This window comes from Mycetomoellerius zeteki, unplaced genomic scaffold (assembly GCF_001594055.1).
Source record: "Mycetomoellerius zeteki isolate Tzet28-1 unplaced genomic scaffold, Tzet1.0 scaffold780, whole genome shotgun sequence".
In the NCBI taxonomy this organism is placed as follows: domain Eukaryota; kingdom Metazoa; phylum Arthropoda; class Insecta; order Hymenoptera; family Formicidae; genus Mycetomoellerius; species Mycetomoellerius zeteki.
This window is the reverse complement of record NW_017257809.1, coordinates 90,174-107,918: the sequence shown is the minus strand read 5'-3', so window position 1 is coordinate 107,918 and position 17,745 is coordinate 90,174. Positions and strand designations below refer to the sequence as shown.

Here is a 17,745-nt window from a genome sequence, read left to right as displayed (position 1 = left end):
AATTCTAAAATCTTGTTTTACAATAACTATAGGCATGGTCTAATAATGAACTTTTTACTAAATAGTTTTCAATCCAAGAGCAAATTTATAGTGGAACCAATAGATAGCGTTTATTAGTTTAGCAGAAACGCTGCTATCTCATATTAGGCGCTTATCTCATAATAGGGGACTTTCCTCTATATTTATTTCTTATTGTTAAACAATAAATAATAATGAAATATAGTAAAATAAAACAATGATAAATATAACAATTTTATACAAATAATAGAACATTTTTATATCATAATGATAGCTTGAAAATATGCTTCATTTACACTCTGAAATATAAATGTCACTGCACTATCTGAACATAGATAAATAAGTCAAATAAGTGATTTAACTACTGTATATGTTGTATGCTTCCTTGAAATATGTTTTGAAAACACGGGATACTCACTCGAAAATGTCGTCGCTTTCACGCACGTAATTGAAAGTGCAACAGTATCCGTCCTGCGTCTTGCGAAACTTAAAAAGTGTCGAACAATCGCTGTAGTTTCCATGCAGCTTACATTTCGATAGCATCATCGAACATTGCGGAGTCAGCTGGAAAATGCAAATACGCTACACATGTCGTAAATTGCTACAATTTTCTGAGCTGTAACAACGGCGGTCGACACGCAAAGTATCGCGTGCAAATAATATTTTAATTGATCTTCTAAGGAAACCTTATATTTAAAACAGCTACATCGGCAAAAAATAAAGTAATGTGCCTACATAAATGATTTCTGTTTGCTAGAATTACCAAAGGATTGAAAGTTAGACAGATAAATTTAAGCAGGGAGTGTCCGCAAAAAATCAGTATAGTAGTAATGAGACTATAAAGAAATTTGCATTTAAAATTAAACAAACTTGAGAGTTTAAACTTTTATTATTACACTAAACAATAAAAATTAAACAGTTTACTATTACAGTTATTCTAATTATTGCACAATTAAAAGGATTTTATACGTATATCAACGTATACGTATATAAGAAAAGTCTAATAAAAGTGTGTAAGTAAAATTCTAGTGTATCACATATTTGAAACATGATGATGATTGAATTTGCATACGTACAGCTTTCATTATTTCAGTGACATCGTAAATCCCATTATGATAAGTTGTTAAAAGTTTATCTAATTCCACATCATGATTATCCGTGTCAAAATTAGAAATGTAGAGATTGCCCAGCCGCATTATCAAGATGAGAATTTCATCAACTGTCTGGTTCGTGATATTTGCTTTAAAACTGGTTTTAAGAAAAATGTCGTAAATATTTCAATAAAAGCCATCATACATGATATATATTTCTCAAGGTTATCTTAAAAGCACAGTAGCGAACAAAAACGATGTGCAATTTTCTTTTGACAACATAATTGTCATCCATATTGTTCAACTATACAATAAATTTTATATATTTTTACGATACATTATGGTATATATATTATACTGATATTATACTGAAAATATTTTAAAACAATGTTCATATTCTAAAGTTCGACAAACTGGTCTCTGTAATGAGAAAAGTGATGTGTTCAAAGTTGATAATTAATTTTTCATTCTGTGATGGACAAATTGATTGACAATATACCGCACAAACGTAATGCTTTTAAAACTAGCAATAGCTCGATTAGCAAATATTAATAATGTATTTTTATATTATAATTACTTTTTCATTGATTTAATTCTCCATATAGGTATAAATAAAAAAAATTAGTAAAGTATATAATTCTCGGGGAAAAAAAAAAAAATTATTATATACAATATAATAATTTCTTTCATTGTCTTTCACAATTAAATCTTTTTAGTATATGTACATTGTAGATTATGTATTCATTTTTAATAATAATATCTAAAAACAGCATCAACATCTTTATTAGATAGGTAAGAATGGACTACATGTATACTGAAAATATTGCAATTAATTGCTCAAAACTGATATATATTTTCTTGTGCTTCTCTTACAAAAGAAAGTAGAGGAGAAGGTGGTATTATGGCCAGTGTATACATTGTGGCTTCCCTTAATATCTCCGCTATTATATAGCGAATCCTAATAATTACTTATGGAATTATTAGTTCAACAGTTCGCCGTTACACCATGACGCTAATATTATCAATACTCAATAACCAGCACTTACTATTATGTATTTTTGAGTGTGTTATTTGCTATTTAACATTTTATTTGACTGTATATATTTTTAGTTATGCAAATTTAAACAATACCATAGCATTTTGCTAATGTGGCCATCTGTGGATATTGATTACTCACGATCTCTTTTTTGAGATTTTCATATCAAAATAATTATTTAATATGTTCGATTGTAGCTCTACTGTTAATCTATAGTTTATATTACGTGCACTATTTTTAGTACTTAGATTTTTAGTACTGAGCAACTTATATGCAGAAGTTATGTGAATGTATATACATTCATTTGCATACATTTTAAAACTTTTACTTTTTTGTTAATTTTATAACCAAATACTGTTTTCTAAACAAAACTAATATTTTAAGATTATTTTTATGGAAGGCCACGTTACCACCCATTTTTTTCTTTGAGTCATTATGCAATGTCGCCACATTTTTATTAATAGTATCCTAAGTAATAAATATTTCGTAACTTTGAGTTCAGAATCGATTCAATAACATTTTAACGAATGTAATTGTCAAGTTTTTAACTTAAATATTGATTATTAACAAAGTTATTGTGTAAAATATAACTGGGATGCCATAATACCACCTTCTCCTCTAATGATTCTTCTTATTGTTTTCAATATTATCAACTTATATTACACGTATTATTGTGCGTGTAATTAATTTAATTCAAATTAAAAGAGAATTTTCTTAAACAACCAGGAAAATATGAAAAATTCAAATCGGGCATTTTTTTAGTCTCTATGTATGTACATGATAATCTATTTGTGTCTGTTATATATTAATGTAAGTACATAATTTTAAAACTTTAGTGCATTACACGTAATTCCATTTTACGTATCATTAATAAATAATATTATATAATAATTTTCAAGTAATACCTTTAGTAACATCATACATATTTAAATATGCATTTGCCAATTAAGCGCATAAATCAACATAAATAATTTTCTAAACAATTTAGTACATATTTCGTTATAGACCGTAATTACAATTTAACTTGTAAAAATAAATTGTTGAATTGTACGACAATTTATGTAAAACTTTAGATGCAAATCTTTTATTATAAAATGTTTCTATATTATTTCTCTCTCTTCTCTTTTTATTTTGAAAATGAATAAAATAAAATTTTGAAGTTCTTATTTAATTTCGATCAATTTGCTTTTTACTTAAACTTCTTCACATTTAATTATGTAATTATATTAGAGGGTTTACGGGTTATCACCGTGTCTTCTTTCGTGGTCGACGCTAACATTTCGTGAACCATGCTGTTCACTTCATCAGGGCGAGGGGCTGATACTGTATCAGTGCGCCCTTCGCCCTGATGAAGTGAACAGCATGGTTCACGAAACGTTAGCGTCGACCATGAAAGAAGACACGGTGATAACCCGTAAACCCTCTAATATAATCGAAGAAGATAACCGTGGAAGCCTCAAATGCGTAATTAATTATGTAATATTAAAGTAAAAAAGAAACAACTCACAGCACGAAATTAGTCCAGTTTATAACATTGTAGAAATTTATACATATATAGATATGTAAAATTATGTATAATATAGTATTGTGTATATAAATGGTAGAAAGTGCCAAAGTATTAGTATATATTTCTATGAATATACATGCATCTAGTGTTTAATTGAAATCTATAATCAAAAATATGCTTTATAATACTAGCTTAATAAAAAATTATGACATTAATCGACGTGCAAGCGGGATAAAACTTTGTGCTGAAGTTATGAAACTTTGAAGATTCTTGTTCCAAATCAACAATTCCGGAAACGTCTCTTTCATTAACAGAGCCAAAAGTTCGAGAATGGCTATAAGGTAGCGTCGCACAAAACGGTTCGCGCGATTTTAGGATATTAACACCCTAATTAAATGAGCCGTAATCACCGATTCTACGCTCTTCATCAATGCGCGATGCATCGATCCGTTCTAGTTGCGTCCGAAGAGAGTGCGCGATACCGAATTAATGATAATCGGCGTGCCAGTTGACTCGGAACGTCGTAAAAAGCGAAGTAGGATTCAATGCGTTGACCGGTCGATTAAGCTTCGCGTATATCGTATCAATTGCGGCGAGTTAACTCTATTCTCTGGTCAATGGAAATACCACCATGGTTAGTAAACCTATCCTCAATCATAGATTCGTATCTATCAACAATAGATACGTATCATTTATCACACCTACTCTCTATCTCTATATTTATTTAGAATACGTTTATCAATTGTCTTTTGTTATCAGGATTGACAACGTTATTTTCTAAAAATAATTATTTTCATTCCTTTTTATAAAAAATAACATTACTGTTACTTAAGTATAGATTCGTTACTTTTTAATACTTATCAATCTTTACGAAGATGGTAGTATAAATTTTAGTACAAATTCTATTTTGTAACTCTCAACGACAGTAACGATATCATTATATTGTAGTGACAGAAAAAGTAACTGTGTTACCTTTAAGTAACGGTAACTTATTTTCTTGACTTGACTGAAAGAGTAACTGATTACTTTTAGAAAGTAACTTTCTCATGCCTAGACAAATTAATAATTATACATAATATAATATTAACACCGACGGCATTGTCAAATATTTGCACTGCTGCTTTATTATCAACGTTATATTATCAACGTAGAGGTAGATTATGCGATCAAGCCGACAATATTTGCGAATATTTGCAATTCACGCTGGTCAATGTAGTGACCGCTTCAGCATGGGCAGAGAAAATTCGTAGAATAATACGCGTTAAACAGCCAGCGATACTTTGAACGATCCCGACCGATTGTGCAATTGGTGCAGTTTGATGTAAAACGACAAAATCACATCCACACACACGCATCCAAAATGCTGCAGTGGATCTATGTGTGTATCAGCATCTCGCCATCGTTCGTGCATTCGCAAATGCATTTATTTAATATACAATACGGGAATGTAGTTTGTATTTATTTAATATACAAATCGAACTCACATATTGGTCGCCAGTTCCGTTGCGGATTGCCGACTTATCCTGTTAACGGAGCAGATGGCGATTGCTAAAAATTATCGAGGCGTACGCTTTAAAGCAATGCAATAAAATAAAAAAAAAAGAGAAAAGAGAAAATATAAAATAAGGAGAAAATCATTTTAAAGTATAAAAACTTTTTAATAGTAAGAATCTTTATGTAATTATCGAATTATACATAGAGATTTCATATGAATTTTATAATGATTTCGAGGACCCTGTCCCACGATTACATTAAGTGGTTACTCCCTCGGATAAACTCCTTTACTCGAATATATAAAAATATATAAATTTGGTTTTCGCAATTATTACAATTGATTCCTTCCAGAAAAATGTTTATCTGTTAGGAGATGAATAATCCTAGTTTGAAATACATTATAAAAGTTTTCAACAACAAAACGGATATAAAAATAAACTGTTTTACATTATACTATAAAAAATCAAATAAATCTTCATATAAATAAATTACATGCACACATACAAATTTTAGGAAATATCTCAATCTTTATCTTACCTGGAAAAGGTAAAGTAGTCGTTTTATGATCGTTTGTATCCGCGGAAGTTACTAAAGGTGTTGTCATAAATTCATGATAGAAAATATAAAAGATAAACACCAGGAAACATATAATTATGTAATGTATAATAACCCACAAAATTCTGAAAGATATATTTAATTACACGGCAAGTGCAAAAATATCATTATTTGGTTAAAGCAATTATACTTTATTCGCTTATTTTAATTATTTATTTATCCTATTCGCTTATTTTAATTATTTAAACTTTCATTTATTTTATTTATATTTTTTTTATTTAACTTTTAAAAGTTTAAAGGCAACAATATTAGGCGTAAAGCAAAAATATAGATTTACGTGTTGTAAGTCAAGCGATATGTCGAGCAACAATTTGTTCCTGTTCGTACCACGACACGCTCATTACCAAATTCGCACCGCGCTATTAACGTCACACGTAACGGTACATTAAATCAACTGGCAACGCCGTATCGCGACATGACTCCAGCATTTTATGGAATTACATTTTTTCCGTTTTCCTTTTTTCTCCTTTTCTCGCAAAGGGTACCGCATTTGTTTTGTACCGCGAAAAAGGATCGTGATTTGTGGATGACTTGATTTGTGCGGACCACTATGAATCCAAGAATCTCTACTCACCGTGGCACCGTTAATCTCACGAAAAATTAGTATACGCTCATTAAACTGTATAACTATAATCATACATTCCGCTTATATACGCGAGCTATAATGTATGCATTTGTAAAGTCTCACGTGCATAGTCTGCACAAATCGCTTTTATCATTGCTTTAATAAAGACCTAATAATCATATTATACGAGTTGACTTTTGAGTGCGAGTTTACATTGTTAAATGAGTGAGCAACATCCATATAAATTCTGCTCAAGTAAAATTTCATTGTACTATGATCTTCTGAATATAAAACATTAGTGTTTCGCATAACTTAAAGTGTTTTAAAAATATAAATAAAATAGGATAATATGACTTGATATCCTTTAAGGAAAGTATAAAAAGATACACAAATTTACAAAAAACTTTTAAAATTTTCGAACATAAATTACTATTTTTTCCAAAATACGTTCATGATATTACGTAAATGATTACGTAAATAATATTATTTTAGAAATAATAATGTTTAAATTAATGTACAGAGTTTTTAGCACTGAATCATAATTACATAACATTATATATATTAATTAAGCTTATAAACAGTAATTTAAAAATATTATTTCCCAAGTGTGTGTATAACAAACGTCATTTATAGTCATTTTGATAAAATGATGACGGTAATGTCTACTTGCCGTGTATCTGGATTAATTCTTCATTTATTTTATTGTTTTGTATATTAAAATGTTGAATATATAATGTTGAATATATAATATATACTAAATTAAATTTTATTGTTAACTGAGAAGAATTAAAAAAGCCATATTTGTATCGAAAAAACTAAATCTAAAGCAGCATGTCTTTTGCTATATTTATACTTATGTATATACGTATGTTTAGAAATTCCTATATAATCCTATATCCATTTATGCACATATAATTATACTATAAATAAATATAATTGAAGTTACCTTTCAAACCAAGGTCTTTGAGAATCAGTAAAGTATTTTAAACTGTTTATAGTGGAGTATTCATAATACAATTTTAAATATTTTGATATAATCTTCAAGCGCGATGATTTCTCCGAATCTTTTGTCATCCATTGTCTCATAAAAGTATTGTTTTTAGGTTTAATTTTATTTTTTTCGAACCACATTGTCTATTATCTGTTTTTTAATTTGTATAACACAGACATTAACTAATTCCAGCCTACAATAAATAGTTATTTAAAATATTATGTATTATAATAATTTGCATAAAAAACTGAAGTATCAGATAATATTTTGGTATATTGCAAATGTTTTGCAAAATTACAATTTTTAATTAAGTTAAAAAATAAAATTCATGATAAAGATATATTTTTATCTAGCCATATTTCTTGATCAATGTTTCCAGTTTCATTACCGTATGTACTTACCTTATCACATCAATTGACTTTTATTTTTTAAATAGCAACCGAAATACAAAAGCACAAGGTATATATGAGTAAAAAAAGGTTTAATTATTATAAATATGTTATGCAGTTTTGTAGATACGATATTTAATATCTTTATGATATTTTTCAATGTCAAACAATTATCAAACAACTATCAACGACCTAAATTTTGTAAATTAAAAGTAATCATTAAAATATAATAATTAAAGATTTACAATAATAATTGAAATCTTTTGGGTGAAGTGTGTGTATATATATATATATATATATATAGAGTTCTGTAAGTTTCTCTTTAATAACCGCAAACCGTGCGCAACCGATTACGCGGAACGAAAGAAAATGTTATAGCCGGGTATGCAACACGAAATGAAAACTCCCGTAACGCAATTACACGGGTGTTACGGACAGCGCAGGTAATATCCCGAGCAGTGCCGAGCACTCGCGCAGCCATCTGGGATTACGACTGACGTCGTTTACATCGGGAGCAGTAAAACGCGCGTGCGACCGATTCATACATGTGTTGGTCCGCGTTATGACAAAAGAGATCCAGCAAGATCAGATCGTGTATCTGGCATCGTTCAATTACTATTCCGCTACTTTGATATCGCGTTTGCGATCGCTTGGTACTACAGGATATGAAATTGTACCGTTTGTCGTTTCCCTGGTAATATCGTGAATAGTTTATAAGTGTACGGTAGACATTGATATATCGCGCTATATAGCTTTTGCGATAAAAAGAAATGGAAATTTTTAAAAGACTAATTTACATGCTAAGAGTTTTAATAACTCCTAGCAACATTTTGTTTTTTATTAGACTTTACATCTAGACAAAATTTATATTTCTTAAAGCTTGTGCAGAATACTTATATTAATAAATATTAAATTAAAAATTACTTTTTGACAGCATTAATTGATAAAACAGCATTATATTATTTTTAGAATGTTATTTACCATATTACATATATATTATAATAATTACATTGTTGTATATAATAATTTAAAGCCAATGCTTAGTTAATTTAATTGTATTCTTTAAAGTGAGCCCATGGCATTTGTATGGATTTCTTGCATTAAACTAACAGACATTATTATTATAAATTTTACTTTCGTTAATTTGTATAATATTATTATTTATTGTATAATAATACAAATGTAGATTATATTTATGTATATTGTCAATAACATACAATTTATATCAATTGTACTATTGTATTTTCCGCGTTCTGTCTCATATTTGAGGAAAGCGGTTTAGACACTCGTGCCCTAATTGTAAGTTGACCATGTACGAGATATTACTACTGCCTGACTACAAACTATTTGCGCTACTTGTGTTTGACTGTGCTCTGTGTAATCCACTTAGACCTATTACCAGATGCTTTATAGTTCCAGAATAGATTATAACTTTTGAAGTAAATGCAGCTGTAATCGTCTCTGTCTTTATTTATCATATCATAATTTAACGCTGATATATTGTGAGGTAAAAAATAATTTTAAGTGAAAGGTATTTGAGTTTAAAGAACATTTTCATATTAAGAATTTTTATATTATTTAACCCTGTTTTTTTCTGCAAAAGTTATGATTTTTTAAATTGTGTTAAATAAGAGTAAAAAATTGTGTATGAAATTTAATTTTTTAATATTATAGAAAGTTCCATAAAAACACATATAAGCATTATTATATGTATCGAATTGACTGTAATGGAGGAGGGATCGGAACTGTCTATTTATTTTTTATCTCGTTTCATTAAAGAGGACTCGAATTAAGAATCGAAACGTCTGCATGGCTATACTATTTGTATTATTCATCTTGTTGCGAACACTATGTAATTCGATAATAATTATTATATATAATACTTCGGTTCTAATAACTACGACTCTTATCGAAAAAATCAAACATATGTAGCATTTTGCTTATGATAGGATGTACGAAAAATATTACTAGCGCGACTAGCTACCGCGTCTCTTGATTTCAGAGAATTACATCGATTAGCTTGCGGTCTTAGTGAGCTATGATGTTTGTGTTGGGGCGTATGGTATGCCATTGCGTGGCACAAGGTCGCCGCGCACCATTCACCACGCTGACATCGAATGAGGTCGATCTACTACACACCTTGCCGTTTCGTAAAGAAGAAAAGGTATCATACCCCTTATAGGTATATAATGATCCTTTTTAATATCTCCGCTATTAAATTATAGCAAATTTTAATAATTTTTTTATAGACTCATTTATTCAGTACACCACCATACACCATGCCAATACAAAATAGCTGACATTTATTGTAATTATAACACGTATTTTTACTTTCGAGCATTTCAAAACGTAAACTTTTTAAAATAATTTAGTAATAATATATAAATAGGTTGACACGAAATAAATCATAAATATATAAGAAAGTCTTTTGCAAACTTTTTAAGGTGCATTTTAATACTTTATTATACATACTTCCTTATTCTTCTTAAATTTGAGCATATTATTATTACAGGAACATACTTTAAAAGAATAAATATTAGTAATAATAATTATATATATTATATGTATATGTGTGTGTGTGTTATTCACATCTTTTTTGCTGTCGCGTTCAAAATCTTTTAAATCTCTTCCCCTTTTCATGCTGTTAATACTTGTTGCACAGTTGCACTCATATATTATTTACAAAAATGCGATTAATTATAATCGCGCGTAAATTAACTATCAGAACATGATGCTTATCCGATATTTTGTGCGGTACTTCCGAGAAATTTAAAATTAATTAATATTTAATTATACCTCTTGCAAACGCGTGAAGACAGACGCAATATCCGATGTACCAAATGGATTTATTACAGATGAATCATATAGCCAATCACTGGTTCACGAAAATAATTATTGCCTACAGATATTACGAAACAACAATTCATAAATCTCATTTCCTATAATTTCGGTTCTTATATCAATTGAATAAATCACGTAACACGTACATCTGCTTCAACCAATATTCACCTCAATACGCTTATGAATTATTAATTATGTAAACTAATCACCGTTTAATATGATAATTATATGCTGTAATAGCGTTAAGTATCTATTGGTACTTAAGTAAATAACAATTTTCAGGCAATTAATGCAATTTGTGCATACCAATATTCTCATTTAATTAATTTCTTGTTATCGTCCGTTTCTCGGGATGCAGTATAATATCACACGTATCATAATCGACCATAACATTGCTGACGACGAAAATTAGCTGATACTGATAATGCAGAAAGTTTTGTTGTAAAGATTTTATTGTTAAAAATACACATTTAACTGCGCTGCGTATGTACAAACTTTATTTTCTTTATTTCTTTCTACAAACATCTATCTTGATTAGAATTACTTGATCAAATTTTTTTTATAGTCCTGTGTATAATTAACACAAAGTAGAATACAAATTTTCAAAAGTCTTATGACCGATCAGGGATCATTTCATTTTTATATTTTCTTATTATTTTTCTTCGCAAAAAAACCGAAAATTATAATAACGCCATACTTATAAGGAAAAATTGTATATTGAAATAAAATGAACAAAATCCTTATTCGCGTCATTATGAAATCGTCAATTTGCATAATTGGAAAGCAATAATTAATATGTTATAATAATTTCAAGTTTCACGTTTTTCATAAGATTATTAATTCGAAATTGGACCAAATGCGAGCCTAATATTGTACCACAAAAAGTTAATCAGATTATATTTTTTATTATAACATTCGTTGCAAGAAAATTAATAATCTTATGAAAAATGTGAAACTTGAAATTATTATAACATATTAATTATTGCTTTCCAATTACTAATCTTCTTTACAAATTATTTTGTAATATATTGGGAGCAAATTAAAAATTATCTCATTTAAAAAACGATGATAAATGACAAAATGACTTCCTTCTTTTTATTCGGACCAACAGTGGTGAAGTTACAATTTCTATTTACACATTTACATATATACATATTTATACTCTCTCACATACCCAAGCATACATACATGTACATATGTAGATGTTTTCCTTTTCATACATTTTTGCTCTCAAAGTCACTATCTCCAGTCGGTATCCTTGCTGGAAAATGAGTATTTAAAAATTAAACAGGAGTTTTAACATTTTTTTTCATATTTGCCGCAACTCAAATTTCATGTTAGAATGAACGTGCACTAATAACAGTAAAATGTAATATTTTATCATGCTAAAATCATAAAATGTCATTATATTATAACTATGTAATAAATAAAATTAAAGGGTAGGATATAAGTAGTTATTTGCATTATTATTTCTACAATAATAGCTTTGATTAATAATTTTTAGCAAAATATTGTCTTTGTACTTTTGATACTCTAAAAACAAATTTATTTGATCAAAAATAATTCAAAGAATTCTATCAATCATTGATCATTAAAGTATTTCGCGAAAAAGAATATTTTATCCAGATTTTTACGAAATATATTTAAAAATTCTCTCAACTTAAATATTTAAACTATATAAAATATCAAACCTATTTTTAAATTACAGTTAAATATTTATTTATGTTATTTATTACGTATTTTTTTTTCATGTTAATGGAGGTTGCTATTTGCAATCCAATCTTATCGCTGTCACTCACTTCAGGTGGACGCCGTCAAACCATAATTCGTGTCAACTTGAAACAAATCTTTATTTGACAATTTTTTGATATACGAAATAGTTACAAGTAAACATATTTTATTACTTAATTTTTGCTGAAACTGTTTTTAGAGACTATAAAAAGGTTCTATCTGTTCACAACATCAACATTATAATTATTAAATTGTTCATATTGTCTTATAATAAAATACGTCATGTACAATAATTAAGCGTAAATAAAGCATTTCTTTAGTAAATATGCATTTCATTATTAAATATATTATATATTCCTTTGTTATTTTCTATTAAAAAATATTTCATCTATTTCTTTTTAATAAATAAAATATCTTTCAGTATAAAGAGAGAAGAAAATATATTTCCTCTCGCAAATGTGCTGACCTCATACGTTAAACAATAACAATAATGAATACAAACAATTTAATGATAACAATGAATATATTATTTAGTATTATGAAATTAGAAATTATAATTATACAAACCGAGATTTACTTCTCTTATAGTATATGTTAATTTAAATACTTCTCGGTTTACTTCACTTATACATATATTTATATTTAACAATATATCTATTATTTCATTAAATATTTGGTAGATATTACTAAATTTTTTCTTCAATATAGTTTTAGTTATTCAATTAAAGAAATTTTATAAAGTTATATATCATCAAAAATATTAAGGAAGAAAACATCGTAAAAAATATTAATCTATAACTAATATGTACATATTTGTATATAATGAGATGAACATATTTTCTTTTCATCTTTAAGACATTTTAACTGTGAAATTTAATTAAAGATAATAATAGTATTAGAGATACACTAGAGATGAAAAATTTTTGTTACTTCTTATTTTAAGTTAATTTCAAAGCAAAGCTGCACACAAACTTATTTCTAATTTATATATTAATAATGTATTGATCATATTCAATAATTTTGACGTAATATATGTACGTACAGATGTAAGCAAATATAAATTAATATTTACATTCTATCTATTTCAAGATATCGTCAGCATTTGTTCATTTGATTGAAAGCTGTTTTATGTATTTTGTAGATAAAATTTAATCCATCTACGGACATGCACGTGACCGTCCATTCGAAAGCAGTATATGCATTTCAAATGAAGTATGGCAGTTACAAACTTTTCAGCACTTTTGGACATTTCACTTTTGTTCAATTTGATATTAGCATGCATTATCATATTTGCCGAAAATTTCAAATTGTGTTTGCGACAGATGTGAAAAAAATCTAAGAAACTTTAACAACCAAATGTATTCTCGACGAACCGTCATTGTTCACACTCTGTTCAACTTCACACAGAAGGTTTCATATTTCACACCGACTCCAAACCGAGTGTAAAATATATGTGCACGCGAAAACGTATATGCATAACCGTCTGGCAACCGCATTACATCCGTCGTACTCGACATATGAATACCTTTGTCTCGCTACAACCGCAAAGGTTCATTATAATTGGCTGAAATTTGCGAAGCTTCTCACGTTGTTATAATTACGATTCCGGTTTATTCGTTTATTTCAACACCTCGCATGTGTAATATGTATCACATATATAATGTATATATATATGTCGTATATACGATTTTTTATTTTAGCGCATATTTGTATTACATTAGCTTTTTATTGCGTTATCATCACGTTACATATATAAGCGAATAATAAACGTCATCTTTTAAAACAATTTGGACAGATAAATAATATAAAATGAATTTTTAAAAAGATTCTAAAGGATTAAGAAGAATTTATTGTCGCAAATAAGAAACTTGTGATAAGTAAAAACCCGAAATTAAATTTTAGGAATTAAAATTAAGAAAAATGTTACACCAATTTTCGAATGAAATCTGCGGTTGCTAGATTGTAATAGTAAGCCCGAAATACCAGATATGCACAAGCGTCTTCCTGGCGCTTTACTCGTTCTGTGATGCGTGGGAGACAGATGAAGAGGATTATTCATGACTACGTGACGCGCAACGAGCGACGCCACGTCTCATCCATCGCTCGACATTCTCGCGAACGGATAGCGGCCGTTTAAATGTATTTTCGCTAATTAATCTCGAGATTAATTCGCGTTCACGCTTCACGCCACGCCAGCAATCCAATTTAAATTTCGCGGGAAACGGTCGGTGGGACGCGCATAAATTGCGTGCAACAAGATGACATGGAAATTACATCGAAGAGAGTTTCTTGCAGCAAGATGCAGACGTTTCCTATCCCGAGAAGACACTAAAGCGAATTGATGTATTTTGCGCGCGACGGTGCGGCAATTGCGATAATACATGCGGAGTTCCGCGTCGTCCGAGATTCCAACTAGTCTTTAGTTCGATCATTTCTAACATATATCCTTTTGTCTGTGACAGAGACAATGTTCACAGAGTTCACAAATTTTAACTTAAAGCTCGGTTATCTTGAGGTGCCATATTAGTCGTATGACGTCAGATTAAGTGTTATAGCTTTATTTTTATTTTTCTCTTAAAAATATAATAATTTTGTTATTCTGAAACCTGCAAAATATGCAGCAAACTGAGACATCTGTCCGATATGTCACGTAGAAGTAATAAAATAATTTCTGAAATAATGCAGCAACTTTTGACAGTTGAGAAATGTATTATTATTTCAGGAATTATTTTACACTTCTATGTAACATATCGGATAGATGTCTCAATTTGCTGCGTATTTTATAGGTTTTCGGATTACGAAATTGTTATATTTTTAAAGGCAAACTAAACAATTTAAAGCTGTACGTAGCAATTAATCTGATATACAACATAGCGCCTCAAGATAATCGAGCCTTAAAACACTTAAAAAGAAATACTATACGTATATATATAGTATTATGAACATATTTTCATATTAACATATTATAAATTATAGTATACATATATATATTTTAGTTAAGTCCCATTAAATGTTTTTCTATACGTTTTTAATCTTTTGTATTTTTTTAAATTAAAATATTAATTAAATATTAATCGTATATAAGCAGTAAAATATTACAATAGTATTAAAATATTTATTTAAGTAAAATTTTTACGCAATTTTCTGTACATCTCCTTTTATATTACAACACGGTTAAATTTAGTTTTATTATTTTAATTATGCATGAAATATTAAAATTATTGTATATATATATATATTTAATTATATATAATTTTAATAAAGATTTAAAAGATACGTAACAAATTTTCATCTCAAACCGATATGAATCGGTTCTTCCTCTTCTCTTCTGTTCATTTCATTACGTTCGAAATCATATGAAGATGTAATATTGCTAATGGATCAATTAATAACGAGACGCAAATGGAGAATCCGCTAAGTAATTAGAATGCATCCGACATTAATGCTTATTAAATCTCTATGAATTAAAATTCATATGAATTATAGCGTAATCCATCTTGCGTCAATTCACTTTGATTGAACGTAATGTAAACAATGTCCGTTGAAGCACGGATTCTCTATACAAACTTTCCTTTCTATGAGCACCATTTGCATTTTAATTCCGTAATAATTATCCGTAGTAGCCTATAGCTTCCGCGTTGAATTTAAGAGAGCCGTCCGACGACAGGAAACATTTCCATACGCCGAAAGAGAGATGCATCAAAAATTAATCTCAGTCACGCTTTGTTACAGTCTGGTCTCGCAGGCAGAACGGTGCTTTTTGTAAATATGCTAATCACTAAAACTTTATGAAAGTAGTAGGGACAAAGGAAAGAAGGATTAGAGAGAAACAACATAACTCGCTCTCTCGTATATACGTGCAAACTGATGAGAAAACGGAAGTACATCATGGCAGAAAAATATCATTTAAAAGCCAGTGCGTTCCGCACTAGAATTTTCAAAATGCCTTTGAGAATTACGAAACGTTGTTTAAAGATTTAATATTCACTTCAGTGCCTTTAACTACGATTTTGCGAGAGTAAATACTATTTCCGTTATATATTAAATTTCTAAATGCGGATTTCTTAAAAGCATTTGCTAATCTCTTACTTAAATGTATTTTTGTTTTTTTAATATAAGTTTTAATCCAGATTGGACAGCAAAGGATTGCAAAATTTTTATTAAATTAAAAATAAATTTAAAAATTGCCAATAATCTATGAAAGTAAAGCTTCTCAAATAAATGAAAATTCAGAATAACCGTATTATGCAGAATTCAGAACCTTGTATTTTTGTTTATTATACAATTGTCTATTTGGTTTCCTTATCTGCCTTTTTCAGCCGTTCTACTATTTTGAAATGCTTTAATACAAAATGATATCAAGTTCTTTTATTAAACGCACACGAGTGTTTTATATACATATGTTATATATATATATATAATATATAATTTCTTTTCTTCTTGCAATAATACTATCTTCGTGGGAACACTTCTAATTAAAAATAATTCTTGTTATTATAATAAGAGAACATTTAACAGCTACATTTAGTAACTTTTTTCATAAAAATTTCTTATTGCTCTATTCAGTAAATTTAATTATAATTTTATTCTTTGCTGTTATATGCTGCTTTTCAATTGAAGAATATTTTCATGTTTCATTCAACGTTGTTAAACATCTTTTCTTTGAAATAGTCTCATTTATGGCAGTAAATGCAAGAATTAAATCAAAATTAAAACTTTGTGAATACAATAATAAGAAACTTTTATAAAAAAAAGTACTTATTAGAAATATAAACGTTCATTATGTTTTAACAATAATTTAGGAAATTATTTTTAAAATTTAACTCATTATACATGGTAATATTGAAAAATTATTTTAATACCTTATTTATCTTGTTCTTACAATAAACCTAAAAATTGATTAGATTTGTCAATAGATAGATTGCCGGACTTTATTATATATTAATACTTTGCTTTGAGAAAAATTTTATTTGTATATTTAAATATTTTATTAATAATTAAAAAGATTTAGTAAATGGCAAGTTTTCGTTAATAAAAACATATATTCTTTTTTGTATAAATACTTTTGATCCTTTTAAAAGATCTTGTTTTCAAGATCCTTTAAATATCAACTCATTAAATAATTAAAATTTTATCTTTTTAAATGAAAGCCAATTATCCAATCTTAATTTACAAACTCTATTTCTTACAGCATCTAGTTGACAAGTAATAATTTATAAATAATAATTTACTCTTCCGCTTTTTAAATGGTTAGAAATTGCAACAACAGATTAAAGAGATTGTCGAAAACGTTTGACAAATGTCGGCAAGATGTAGCGTCATAAAAGTGCCTTTGCGACTTTTCTGAAACAGACTTTTCGTGCTGCATGAAGCGACACCAGGAATCATCGGACGGAAGGAAGGAAGGAAGGAAGGAAGGAAGGAAAGAAGGAAAAGCCAGTGCTTTGTCGACCGTAAATTGAACTGA

The 17,745-nt window shown here is 28.4% G+C and overlaps 1 protein-coding gene across 1 annotated transcript; it reads right to left on the bottom strand.

Moving 5' to 3' along the window:
- Positions 1 to 436: 436 nt before the first annotated feature.
- LOC108729626 (sodium channel protein Nach) lies at positions 437 to 5,816 on the bottom strand (the record flags this gene model as incomplete). The annotated part of the gene is made up of 4 exons (XM_018458811.1): positions 437 to 582; positions 1,095 to 1,266; positions 5,137 to 5,200; positions 5,684 to 5,816. Coding segments are annotated over 4 exons (515 nt in total), but the record flags the coding sequence as incomplete, so codon positions are not given.
- Positions 5,817 to 17,745: the final 11,929 nt, after the last annotated feature.